Raw genomic sequence first — 12,549 nt, forward strand, 5'->3', positions numbered from 1 at the left:
GTAAGGTTTCATTGTAAATTTGCCCCACTATCACACAAGATGATTCACGAGCGCCATGTAGCAGTTTCTGTTAGTCCATATTCTTTCCATGAATCATTAGACTGTTGAAGTAACTGAACAGCCATTCGTTGATTCCATTCAGGTTCACCCAATATGTTTATGCTCTTTTCAGACGGTTTGTAAACACAGACGATATGACACTGCAATTGTAAGGAATTCGCACAGACCCACACACTATGCACAAAACACTCACAGCGAAACCGTAGCAATATTGTGTTCTCCGCAAGTCGTGTATTAGGGGTAGCACTCTATTGACGGACTGCTATAAATCGAAAGCGTGCTATTGTGCAGGCACTGGGTTGGGACCTCAGTTGAAAGTGCTTGTGTCGGCTATACAAATGACAGGATTCTGGTGTCATGTCATAAACACAAGCACAAATCTCGATTCAGAACGTGTTTCTCCTTGGGCGTTGACGAGATCCAATATGGATGACACCTCTCGAAGTAACATTTCAGTGACATAACGCTAATTCGCTGTTTATTACGGTAAGATATATTTCAGATACCGAACGTTCACTTTTTATTGAATGTGTGTCATGCGGAGCTAGAATGAAAAGGCGGATATTACTCTGTTGCTTCCATATTACTCATACGGATTGTTTGATATTGAGTTGTCTGGTACGTGTACGGAAATGGTTTTGCCACAATCGATGTAAATTACGACACCGTGTCATGTCATTGTTCATACGATATTTTAGATATCGTTTTCCAATTAAGTCACTGTTCAACCATATATTTGTATAAATCTATATATCAAAAGTAAACGGTCAAAACCTGAAACGACTGCTCACACATTCATCTGTTAAAACAGAGAGCTTCAAACGTATGAAGCTTAGTAAATACTTTTCATTTACAGAGCATACCCAGAATTTCGCTATGGCGCCTAAAAGACTTGCACTGGTGCTTCTCTTGGGTGTGATTGGTAAGTACAACCATGTACTATGTGAATGTCAAGAGACACTGTTGAAAACTGTAACTGTCATATTAACGATATTAACGATAACAATCATTAAACATGTGCCATACACAATCAGAAGTACAATATCTCAAATATCTGAAATGCAATCACATACACGATACTGACCGCTGTCCATTTGTATCATACCTTGACGCAGATAATTAGTTGTGGTCAGTATCCATACCCAGTAGTCCTTGATAAGGAGGCTGTGTAATGTAGCCTAAATGTACCATTCCTAAAGACAGGTACTCAAAACCTTACACAAACGCTCACTACCAACGTTTCCATACAGATACCATATAGTGTTCATCACGATATATATTCAGTACTGAAGACTCGTTATTTCGTTATTGCCTGGATATATAGACTCAGTACTGTATACTCTCTATAAGGGGTACGCTTTTATTAAATAGATGCTCATAACAGTACTCATACTGCTGGTGACATGTATATTATAATATGACATTTCTTCCTTCTACTTCTTGATATATACACTCACGATGGCCCTCTCACAATTCCCAACATTCATTACTATAGATGCATAGTAGTGTACAGTATTCCGTTTCCGAACAGACTTGAAATGATACTCATTATAGCATAAACATTCAGTTCCTAATAGGGCTTGATCTACATACACAGTACTATATCAGTGTCTCATAACATTTCTTTTTACAGGCACCTGTTTGGGTCAGAAAAGACCCCCTGTCTTTACGAAGAATATGAACGGCCTGCAGATATCAGAATCCACAGAAGTCGGTAGGTGGACATACTTTATATAGTTTATGTACCGTTATGTATAATAAGATGACCAAATGATCCAACCTCTCATTAAAGCACGTTTCAAAGCTATGTTTAAACTTGCTCTTACAGTAAACATACATTTATATATTTGAAAGTGAGAAACTCTGTTTACACACACACAAAGAAAAAAAATATTAAGAAAATAAAGTAATGAACCGGAGATTGCATTTGATCTTGTGCATGGTGTATTCCAGAGGCTTGCAAAACCTGTTTGATGGCGTATAGGAGATTTCTAATCTATAAATATAAACAGTGATCGGAAATGTTAAATTGATTATGTAGTTCAATTTTTACGAACTCATTTGAGACCTGGCGTGGCCAACAGAGGTTCAAAGTTAAGGTTAAGGTGATTTAACGTACACTGGGACGTTTGTGTACGTGTGTGTGTTTGTGCTCGCGTGTGTTTGTGTGTGTGTTTATTTATGTTTTTTCTTATCATAGTGTTTTTCTACTGAGCTATCATAATGGAGTTTGACACTTAAACACTTAGACCTATTACACTGACTCCAAACCAACCAGTTTCCGGTTCCCCTATAATGCAGATCGTCAAGAAGTTTTATTTGTTAACTCAGTACTGTACACACTCTATTCCTCATGTGGCTGGAGATACATACTTAGTACTATAATGCCCAACGCCAGGCAAGGTAACAGCAAGCGTCATATATTAACTCAGTACTGTACACACTCTATTCCTCATGTGGCTGGAGATACATACTTAGTACTATAATGCCCAACGCCAGGCAAGGTAACAGCAAGCGTCATATATTAACTCAGTACTGTACACACTCTATTCCTCATGTGGCTGGAGATACATACTTAGTACTGTAATGCCCAACGCCAGGCAAGGTAACAGCAAGCGTCATATATTAACTCAGTACTGTACACACTCTATTCCTCATGTGGCTGGAGATACATACTTAGTACTGTAATGCCCAACAACGCCAGGCAAGGTAACAGCAAGCGTCATATATTAACTCAGTACTGTACACACTCTATTCCTCATGTGGCTGGAGATACATACTTAGTACTATAATGCCCAACGCCAGGCAAGGTAACAGCAAGCGTCATATATTAACTCAGTACTGTACACACTCTATTCCTCATGTGGCTGGAGATACATACTTAGTACTGTAATGCCCAACGCCAGGCAAGGTAACATCAACGTTCATTTGTTAACTCAGTACTGTACACACTCTATTCCTCATATAACTAGAGATTCATAAATGTATGCATGTATATGTGTGTATGTGCGCGCATGTGTTTGTGTATGTGTGTGTGCAAGGTATGTACGTATGTGTGGATGTGCGCGTGTGTATTGCATGTGTGTTTATATGCTAGCATGCATGTTTATGGGGACATTTTGATGTATTTACGTGCTGATCAGAGCTTGTTCAGTTATCTTAAGATGTATACGTTCATATGCTTGTACATACTGTATGTTCATAATGTTTTATTAGTTTTATCATAGTCTCTCATAACCTCACGGGTTGTTTCTGTACTTTTAATCTTCACCAAACTATTTGTTCTGTATGATTTGGTACAGGAAGTGAAACTTAAATAAACACCTCTCTCCCTCACACCCAGCACTATTACGCCGAGCACCAGGCAGGGTAGCAAAAAGTTGTTATCGGTTAAAATGTTTTGGTGTCACGTTGTCCTGGAGGAACAGTCTACAACACCACGTATTTAGCTGTACCCGTAATCTGTTTGGAACAATAATGATTTAAGTGCAAAATGATTTCAATAGTATTAAACTCCATGTTGTTTCTGTAATAACCAACTGATTCTAAAGATGGACAGATTTCTTTGCTCCTATATCTACAGGAACAGAGGTTTATACGTTGTCTGCAACTGGCGTGGAACCTATCGAATATGACATTAAGGCAGACATGTTAAGAGTCGACCCAAAGACAGGAGTAGTGACGCTATCTCGGACTGTTGACTACGAGTTAGGGGTAAGTGTTGAATATATGACGCCGTCTAGTCAGTATGTGTTATATGCACGCAAGGAAACGCTTGACCTGTGTTCACAGGTGTATATGTGGTGATGAGTTATAATCAGAGGATAGGGCGTGTCATGTTCAAGCTCTTGAGTTTGACCGAAGGACTAAGGTAAGCGTTGTAAATAGTGCTTCTCAGTCTTTTAAATATGGCCCAAAGCATAAGTGTGATAAAAGTGTGGTAAATCGTGATTCTCACTCAATGTTCTGCAAAAGGCTCAGGGCCTTGTATAAATGTGGTAAATGTTTATTCTCACGCACTCAGTTGCGAAAGGCCCAGAGCAAGGGTAAGTGTTATAAACCGTGATTCTCACACAATCAACTGCGAACGGCCCAAGGACGGGGGTCGGTGTGGTAAATCGTGATGCTCACTCAGTTGCGAAAGGCCTAGGGCATAGGGTAAGTGAGGCAAGTAGTGATTCTCACCCAATTACGAAAACCCGGAGCCAATGGTAAGCGCAGTAAATCGTGATTCTCACTTCATAATACATCATTAAGTGACTGACTTCTTGCATTTGAGCATTGGTGGATGAATGAAATTTGCTTGCCAATAACAGATGTAACAGGATATAGAGAAAGCCCAGTATCGTCTTGTAACATTTTATGTGCATCGTGTGTACTGTGACACACCAAACTCATCAGGTAGTATATAAGGTAAAAACTGTTTTCTTTTCAGCAGCAAAAAAACAACATTCAATTTGTAAAATATTATAATAATCACAGCGATCATACGTCATTAACAATCGCTGCTTTACATTACACCCCCACCCTCACCGTTATATTGCTGAAATATTGCTAAAGGCTGGGTGATACCATCACTCAAAATGTTGAATATATGCATAGCTGTGTTTGGACAAGCGAATAATTTCATTCTTACATCTTCTTCTATTCTTTTCAGGAAAAAAAGTTCTCTGTTCGAGTTAGTGCCATTGACGGCAACGGTCTTGTGGTAATATTCACAAATTTATAAATCTTATTCTATCTGAATATATTTCGAATATATTGCTTGCCCATGACTAAACCATCTTACACACTGTGGAGGTGTCACTCGCATACGGATCACGCCCCGTATGTAATTGAAAACAATTGTGGTAATGAATAATGTTCATACGATTTTACATTATTAATACGTGACCATTGTTTCCTATAATTTTACACTTTCGCAGTATGTAACAAACGATGTTGTGTACGTTACTCTTCACTGAAATCTGTTTCCTGGATGTGTGTACTGGATGAATCTTCTTGCAGGAATCAGTCTGGCCCACTATAGAGATACTGGACGCGAACGACAACGCACCTCATTTTCTCCGAGAAACATATCGCCAGACTATCCCAGAGGTAGTGCTTCTTTTGTCTCTTTCATAAACCCCGTGCATGTATTTAATAGAATACACGACCCGTCAAGATCCGACTAAGAATAGGCCATCAGCAACCCACGCTTGCAACAAAAGCGATTATGCTCGTCGTAAGAGGCGACTAATGGGATCGCTGGCTCGGTTGACACATGTCATCGGTTCGCAATTAAATAGATCGATGCTCATCCTAATGATCACTGAATTGTCTGGTCAAGACAAGATTATTTACAGACCGCCGCCATATGGCAAGAATGTTGCAGAGTAAAACTAAACTCACTCTAATAGAACACCCATTAGGTCTTCAGCAACCCATGCTTGTCAGAGGAGAGGCGACTAACGGGGTCTAGTGGCCAGGCTCGCTGAACTGCTGAACGCTTGTCACGGTATCACGTATGCATAGATGATGTTGATCACAGGTTTGCATGTTCCAAACTGAATTATCCACAGCTTCCCGCTCTATAATTGCTATATTGCCAAGTCAGGCGTTAAATGACTTTTAATAAACCCTTTCGACGTTGCTGTACAACATTAGCTACTCTCACCTTACACGGGAGCCAAGCCCCCAAATGCTAGGATCTGCACTGTATTGAAAAAGTGTAATCCCTCACATAACATGTGTTACATTTGACAACTTTCTGAACGATATGGTGTATTCAGTGTACATTTGCCAGAGGGATACACACAGTGTGTGATCAGACCACCAGTTGTGAAACTCCAATTTTGTGAAAAACGCAGTGGCTGAATGGATTAGATCATTTCTCTTGTGTGCTGTTATTAGGTGAATGGGTGAGAATCCTGGATGGGACTCAACCGGAATATGTTAACAGAATCTGTGCTCGTAGAAAGAGTAGTTGGAAACAAGAGATATGTTTCATATATTCACGAGGTTTTAAAACCTTACAGATTTTTTTCAGTTATAGCGGGACCATGCTCACTCCCGTTCAGCTTTGACAGCTCATACTCGCATAGCATATTACCACAGGGTAGATCATACTCTTGAAGGCGAATGTTTGGTTCGGACTTTATTTTAACAGACTGGCGTTAATCTCAATCACTGGTTTGTCTGGACCAGTCCATCGTTTACTGAGTTCCATTCATATATTTTGAATGTTTCTGGGTGTAAACATTCAACAAACAACACATCAGGATACATGATATCTGTGACTACCGGTTGTACATGGCGTTTACCTGCTGTTGTTATTTATAGGATTTTTCCATCGGTACCGACGTCATCAGCAATCTTAGAGCCGAGGACAAAGACTTCAAAGGCGGTCTCATTGTGGTTACGTGTGAACCAAACGCCACCTTGGCCCATCCAAACAGCACTGAAATAACATACGCTGAGGTAAGACTATTAGAGGTTTGTCATGGGTGTTTTTTAATATAGGAAATTTTAACCGAGTCATAGATAATCTGTATTCGTCGAATCTTTAGCGAGGCAATAACGATCAAGGTGACAATGTTGATATTTTCCGTATTAAAAATAAACACGAGTGAAGAATTCTATTATTTATTTCTTGTTCCCTTTGAGAAATAAGTTCATACAAATGAACAGCAGAAATTGCCCAGATCTTACTTTTAGTGTCCTCCGTAGTGTTATATTGACCCAAATATAATCTGCAACCTCCTTTCTGGCTTACTGGCTCGCTGACAAAAAAAGCTTCTTGGATTATTTGGAAATCCCAGTTGAACAGACTTTTGCAAAATATATAATTGAAACTATTCTGTGCCATTTGATTATATCTCTGGTATAGTGTTACTGTCATTTAGATTTCATCAAACCGCACTGTCTCAGAGCAGCGTCACACTTTCGGCCATCCAGTTTGCATACTTATGTCACTTGGGTGTGGCTTACGTGTGTTTTAGGTCATGTGATTATTTCATGGGCAGTTTCTTTAATTAAATGATACAAGGTTGTATGCCATGGCTATGTCATGCGTAAACGCAATACCAATTTTTAAGTATCCAACGGTGCAAGACGACTGCAGGTGTCACCATATACTTACATGATACTGAGTGAGTGATTGAGTTCCATGGGGGGAATTGAACCCGGGTCTTCCACAAGGCGAACTGACGCTTTCACCACTGTGCCACCCACCGCCTAAACATGCTACTGACATACGTCAGTGCAGATGTTTTCAACAATAAAAAAGAGCAAAAATGTCAGATTATTGTTTTAAACAAACTTTCAGTTGGAACATGCAAAGCTGGTTTATTGTGTTTATTTTGCAGTACGTGGAAGCCTGCAACACGTTCCAGCCATTTGTGATGGACGCTAGCAACAAGAAGTGGCTGGGCCGAATCAAACTTCTTAAAGGCCTGGACTATGAGACACGGCCTACCTACCAGTTGCCACTTGTCACATCGGTCAGTAGCACACCATTCATACATGAATGACCTTTGGCCCGTAGTTGTAGAGGAGCGAATGCACGAACGAAACGTGAAAACACAAACATAAATAAGAACACCTTCGATAATACACGCTTCGGCCCCCGTGCTTGAAATGCATTAAATACGGTACAGAGACCCTTTTCAACATTAATTCCAGCGGAGCTCATGAAGCCCCCAACCAGTCCTTCTCAACGCACAGAATCCCATTGTACATATAGCAGGTAATGGTTAGATCGTATGCTACCAAATGTGGAAACATCAGTACCTGACTTAATCCAGGTTTATTTACAGGACGGCCGTATGTCACGCTTGCAGAGCTTTGAGATTATGCTCTCTGATGTGAACGATACACCGCCGAGGTTCACCTACGTGCCAGAGAATGTCCCTATTCAAGAGAACATCCCTATAGTGAGTGTCCGCCTTTATTATATTGAAACACACAGTAGAGAGTAAAACCTCGTGTCTACGGACAACCCAGATTCCGGACGATGAGGGTTGGGTGAGGGTGTTTAATAGTTTTATTCTGAGAGAAATTTTTTAGAGTAATTGTTGTTATCACTCAGTCATATCATTGCTTCTTCATCTACCATTTCCCACCTATCTGGTGCAATATTCAAACATCGTTACGTCTAAGGGAGACAACTCACAAAGGCCACGACTGTGTACTCTAGTGGGCATCAGTTGAATAGAAGTGTTACACCAGTGCAACAGTGCAGAGCTAAAATGATTGTAAAAGTTAATGGATTAATCTCAAATGCGTCTTTCGGAACTATTTTGACTGACGTTTATGTTGCAGGGTACTGTTATCGGAAGCGTTATAGCGATCGATGGAGATAGCACAAACCCTCGCCCTGTTCGCTATAACGTCACTCGTTGTCCCTCAGACAGCTCGAGCAGAAAAGGTGAATATATGAAACACATACATTAAAATGTGTGTAGGTCTGCCCTCCAAAGATATACAGATTTGGGATTATTTATTAATTTATTTATTTATTTATTTATTTATTTATTTATTTATTTATTTATTTTGACAGTGTAAAGTTTGTTCTTATTGCAGACGCTGAGGACATGTTCACCGTGGACTTCGTCAATGGATCTATATACACGAAGACAAACATTGACCGGGAGAGTCCTAGCGTCATAAGAGGTCTGAAACTTTGTATCAAGGTATGGCTGCACTTGGCATAACTGGAGTGATGAAATGGTTTTCAGAGAACGAATATGCAGATACTACAAGATAACCCAGGGCTACAAAAGCGAACTGATACCTCCAAACAGTTAATGGTCTGATAGATATTCCCTAAACAGGAGTAAGGTAGATTAAACTTGTGAATAATGTTATTTATCATATTCAGGTTATGGTTTTGATGATCTAATGTGTCTGACGACGGAGTATCATATTTTATAAGTCATTCAGGTTTAGATAAATATGAAGCCCAAACAGTGTTTACAGCTTTGCGATTATATGGCCCACAAAGCATAAACAATATTTCTGTTTAAATGATAAGGCTCACGAAGTTATCGACAGCACTACCACGCCAATTGAGCTGGGAGACAACAACGAGACCACCGCTGTGGCACTGATACAGATCGATGTGAAAGACCTGAACGACCAGACCCCCTCCTTCAGCAACGCTAACTACAACACCTCCATCTACGAAGACATCCCCGACGGTACAGCCGTGCCAGGCATCGCCCTCACGATAACGGATCTGGATGGCGTAAGTTAGACAACGCTGTGATGTTATGTTAATTATTGGACCAACTGGAAATATTGTGTGAACTTAAAGCAGAGCAAGACAAGTGCTTTTTCGCGTTGACAAGTCTATAAAACTTTGTTTGTGGTTGAACTCCTTCCTCAGAAATAGTCTATCTATATGGCGGAGGTCTGTAAATAATCGACTTTGGACCAGACGATTCAGTGCTCACACACTGGGATATGATGACTTCTGTCACCCTAGTCAGCGGGCCTCTTACGTCAAGCATGGTTTACTGAAGACCAGTTCTAACCCGGATCTTCACGAATCTAATATATTGCGATGAATGTCACATAGCGGACATTAGTCTTTACTTAAAGTTGTTTAATTTGTCTCGATTGTCATGACACAGTGCAGGTTACCTTTCACTACGAACCAAAAGGGCAAATGCATCATAATGATTTGTGAATAGTATATTTCATGGGTATGTAAATATATTTTACACTGTGTGGATTCAACCTGCTTAGCTATTAGGTATGGGAGGAAACACGCCTCCGAGGTTTTGGTAGACAACGTAATAATTGAATAAAGGTTTTGTTTTTAAGCTAAAACTACTAAACCAAATTATGATCGTTGTTTTTTTAAAGGATTTCCTATCAGATAACCTATACTGGTATAATATTTTGGTTGGCGCTTAGCTGTATATTCTAAGTATATATAACAAAAAGGAAAAACACTTTCCATTCCATTGTAACATGTCACTTTTCACATGACCACCAGAAAATAATGTGCATTAGTTGTTTTGACACATAGACCTTCATATTTTCGGTGACCTTTCCCTAATCTCCACTGCTCTGAAATCCATGTAGTGTCACTTAATGTCTTACATACTAGTATCTACTACTGTGCTAAAATTGTGAGCCGAAGTCTCTTTAAATTATGTCCCACGGAAGACTATTTCATCTCATTTGGGCTTGCTCTCAAAATATGCCATTACGGTAATGTTAGTACAACCAACATGTAGACTAGAAGGGATGGCTCGCTGACTTGGCTGACACGTCATCAGTTGCCAGTTGTCAATTCGATTATTTACAAACCGCCACCAATTAACTGGAATGTTGCTGAATACCGCCTAAAACTAAACTCTCTCACTCACTCAAAACTAGTTGCCACCGAGAATCCCAGGTATTTCACGTGTGCATCTTTTTTGTTGTATGGTACCAGTATCCAGCCAACAGTTACGATGTTCGACTGGTCAACTTTCAAGATGTGTTCGCGGTCTTCCCAGTCAATGGCACTGGTCGAAATATCGGGGGTATTAAAGTCATCGACACATCAAAGATCGACTACGAGAGTGGCAACCGTCTATTCGAGCTCAGAGTATGTACATCATGGTTTTGTTTGAGACCAAAGTGTCAGCGCATCACAAATAGCACCCGGTGTGATAGGTCTAGTGTCCTCAGAATTGAAATCAGAAGGAAACATCGATATGGCTGAAATATCGCCGACGTGACTGCAAATCTTAATTAACTCTTTACCCAAGGGAACAGCGGTATGGCTGAAATATTGCCGATGTCACTGTAAGTCGTATTTTTCTCCTAACCCAGGGTAACAAAGTGAATGCTAACATATGCATATTGCTGGTGTCACTGCAAATGGTAACTCTCTCTTAACGCCAAGGAAACTGCGTTATTGCTGAGAGAGTGCCGATGTGACTGTAAATCTTAATTCACTCTTAGCCCAAGAAACAAACACCAGGTGGTCTTCTTTTTCCATATTGATGAAGTTACGACCTCTTTACCCTTTTCCTACACAGATAATTGCTTACGAGAACAGGTTTGCAGAAGGTGGCTTCCAACCAAACACCGGATCGACCAAAGTCTCCATCTATGTCCTAGATGTCAACGACAACTCTCCGAGATTCTCCCAGAATGTTTACAATACTTCTGTGATGGAGAACGACATTGGCACCTATCCTATCATCAGTTACATCCAGGTGAGTGAGTGAATTTAGTTTTATGCAGCTTTTAGCAATATTCCAGCAATATCACAGCGGACACCAGAAGTTGACCTCACATATTGTCCCTATCTGGTGAATTGAACCCGGTTCTTCAGCGTTAGATTCCTCACGTGAGCCTGAAACAGATACCCATCAATGATACACATGGAGTATTGTAGGCTACTTCTACTCAGTAGGGGGAATAAGGATACTGTATTCCATACATACTATCCACGGTCAAATTTACTTAACCATGGTATAGAAATATTGCTTTTAAAATACAGCAAGAAAATAAATTTTAACGCTAAATACATTCAACGTTTAACATGACACAGATAATTAGATATCAATCACGCACATTTAATATATAAGAGTGAATTTAGTTTTACGCCGCACTCAGCAATATTCCAGCTATATGGCAGCGGTATGTAAATAATCGTAGCGTGACCAGACAATCCAGTGACTGACATCATGAGCATCGATATACGCAGTCAACCAAGTTAGCGAGTCTGACCACCCGATCCCGTTAGTCACCTCTTACGACAACCATGGGTTTCTGAAGATCAATTCTAAGCCGGATCTTCACGGGACTACAAACATATAAACACACAAGTTAGAACTATGGCTTTCTTCCCTGCCCGTCGATGGGCCGGGGGGATTGAAAGGTGATGGTCGGTTGGCAGACAATAAGCCGATGTTAGACTGCAGAATGGAGTTTCAGCGGGTTCGCACCTAGTAAAGTCCAGACTAGGAGAAACACAAAAACACCAACATGTTTTACGCCGTACTCAGCAATAGTCCAGATATATAGCGGCGGTCTGTAAATTATCGAGTCTGAACCACTCGATCCCATTAGTCGCCTCTTACGACAAGCATGGGTTGCTGAAGGCCTATTCTACCCCGGGACCTTCACGGGTCTATGCACGCATATTCATACAAAAGTATAGTAATTTTGAACCCCTTTCGTTTTATTCTTTTATACATGCTGCATTTGTAACTATTTTCTTTGTAGGCGTCGGATCCAGACTCGGGATCCATGGGCACAACGGGAATTGTCTACAGACTCCTGGGTAGTGAGTCAGAAAGGTATATGAACCACAACGAGCTGACTTCATCACTGAATGTCAGTAATCGAGTCTGGACCAAACAATCCAGTGATCAACAGCTTGCGCATCGATCTACGCAACTGGTATATGACGACATGTATCAGCAAAGTCCAACCACCCAATCCAGTTAGTCGCCTCTGCCGACAACCATGGGTTACTGAAGATCAATTCTAACCCGGATC

The 12,549-nt window shown here is 40.5% G+C and overlaps 1 protein-coding gene across 1 annotated transcript in view; it reads left to right on the top strand.

Annotated features, from left to right (window-relative positions):
- The first annotated feature begins 936 nt into the window (after window positions 1–936).
- The window catches only part of LOC137283268 (cadherin-87A-like), a 34,834-nt gene continuing 23,221 nt past the window's right edge, over window positions 937–12,549 (top strand). Inside the window, exons 1-14 of the mRNA XM_067814701.1 lie at window positions 937–982; window positions 1,694–1,774; window positions 3,644–3,774; window positions 4,718–4,768; window positions 5,068–5,157; window positions 6,382–6,519; window positions 7,407–7,541; window positions 7,857–7,973; window positions 8,362–8,467; window positions 8,623–8,732; window positions 9,074–9,286; window positions 10,487–10,642; window positions 11,079–11,258; window positions 12,274–12,347. Of these exons, the coding sequence (XP_067670802.1) occupies window positions 937–982; window positions 1,694–1,774; window positions 3,644–3,774; window positions 4,718–4,768; window positions 5,068–5,157; window positions 6,382–6,519; window positions 7,407–7,541; window positions 7,857–7,973; window positions 8,362–8,467; window positions 8,623–8,732; window positions 9,074–9,286; window positions 10,487–10,642; window positions 11,079–11,258; window positions 12,274–12,347 (1,628 nt within the window). The remainder of the gene's footprint in view (window positions 983–1,693; window positions 1,775–3,643; window positions 3,775–4,717; window positions 4,769–5,067; window positions 5,158–6,381; window positions 6,520–7,406; window positions 7,542–7,856; window positions 7,974–8,361; window positions 8,468–8,622; window positions 8,733–9,073; window positions 9,287–10,486; window positions 10,643–11,078; window positions 11,259–12,273; window positions 12,348–12,549) is intronic.

This window comes from Haliotis asinina, chromosome 5 (assembly GCF_037392515.1).
Source record: "Haliotis asinina isolate JCU_RB_2024 chromosome 5, JCU_Hal_asi_v2, whole genome shotgun sequence".
Lineage (NCBI taxonomy): Eukaryota > Metazoa > Mollusca > Gastropoda > Lepetellida > Haliotidae > Haliotis > Haliotis asinina.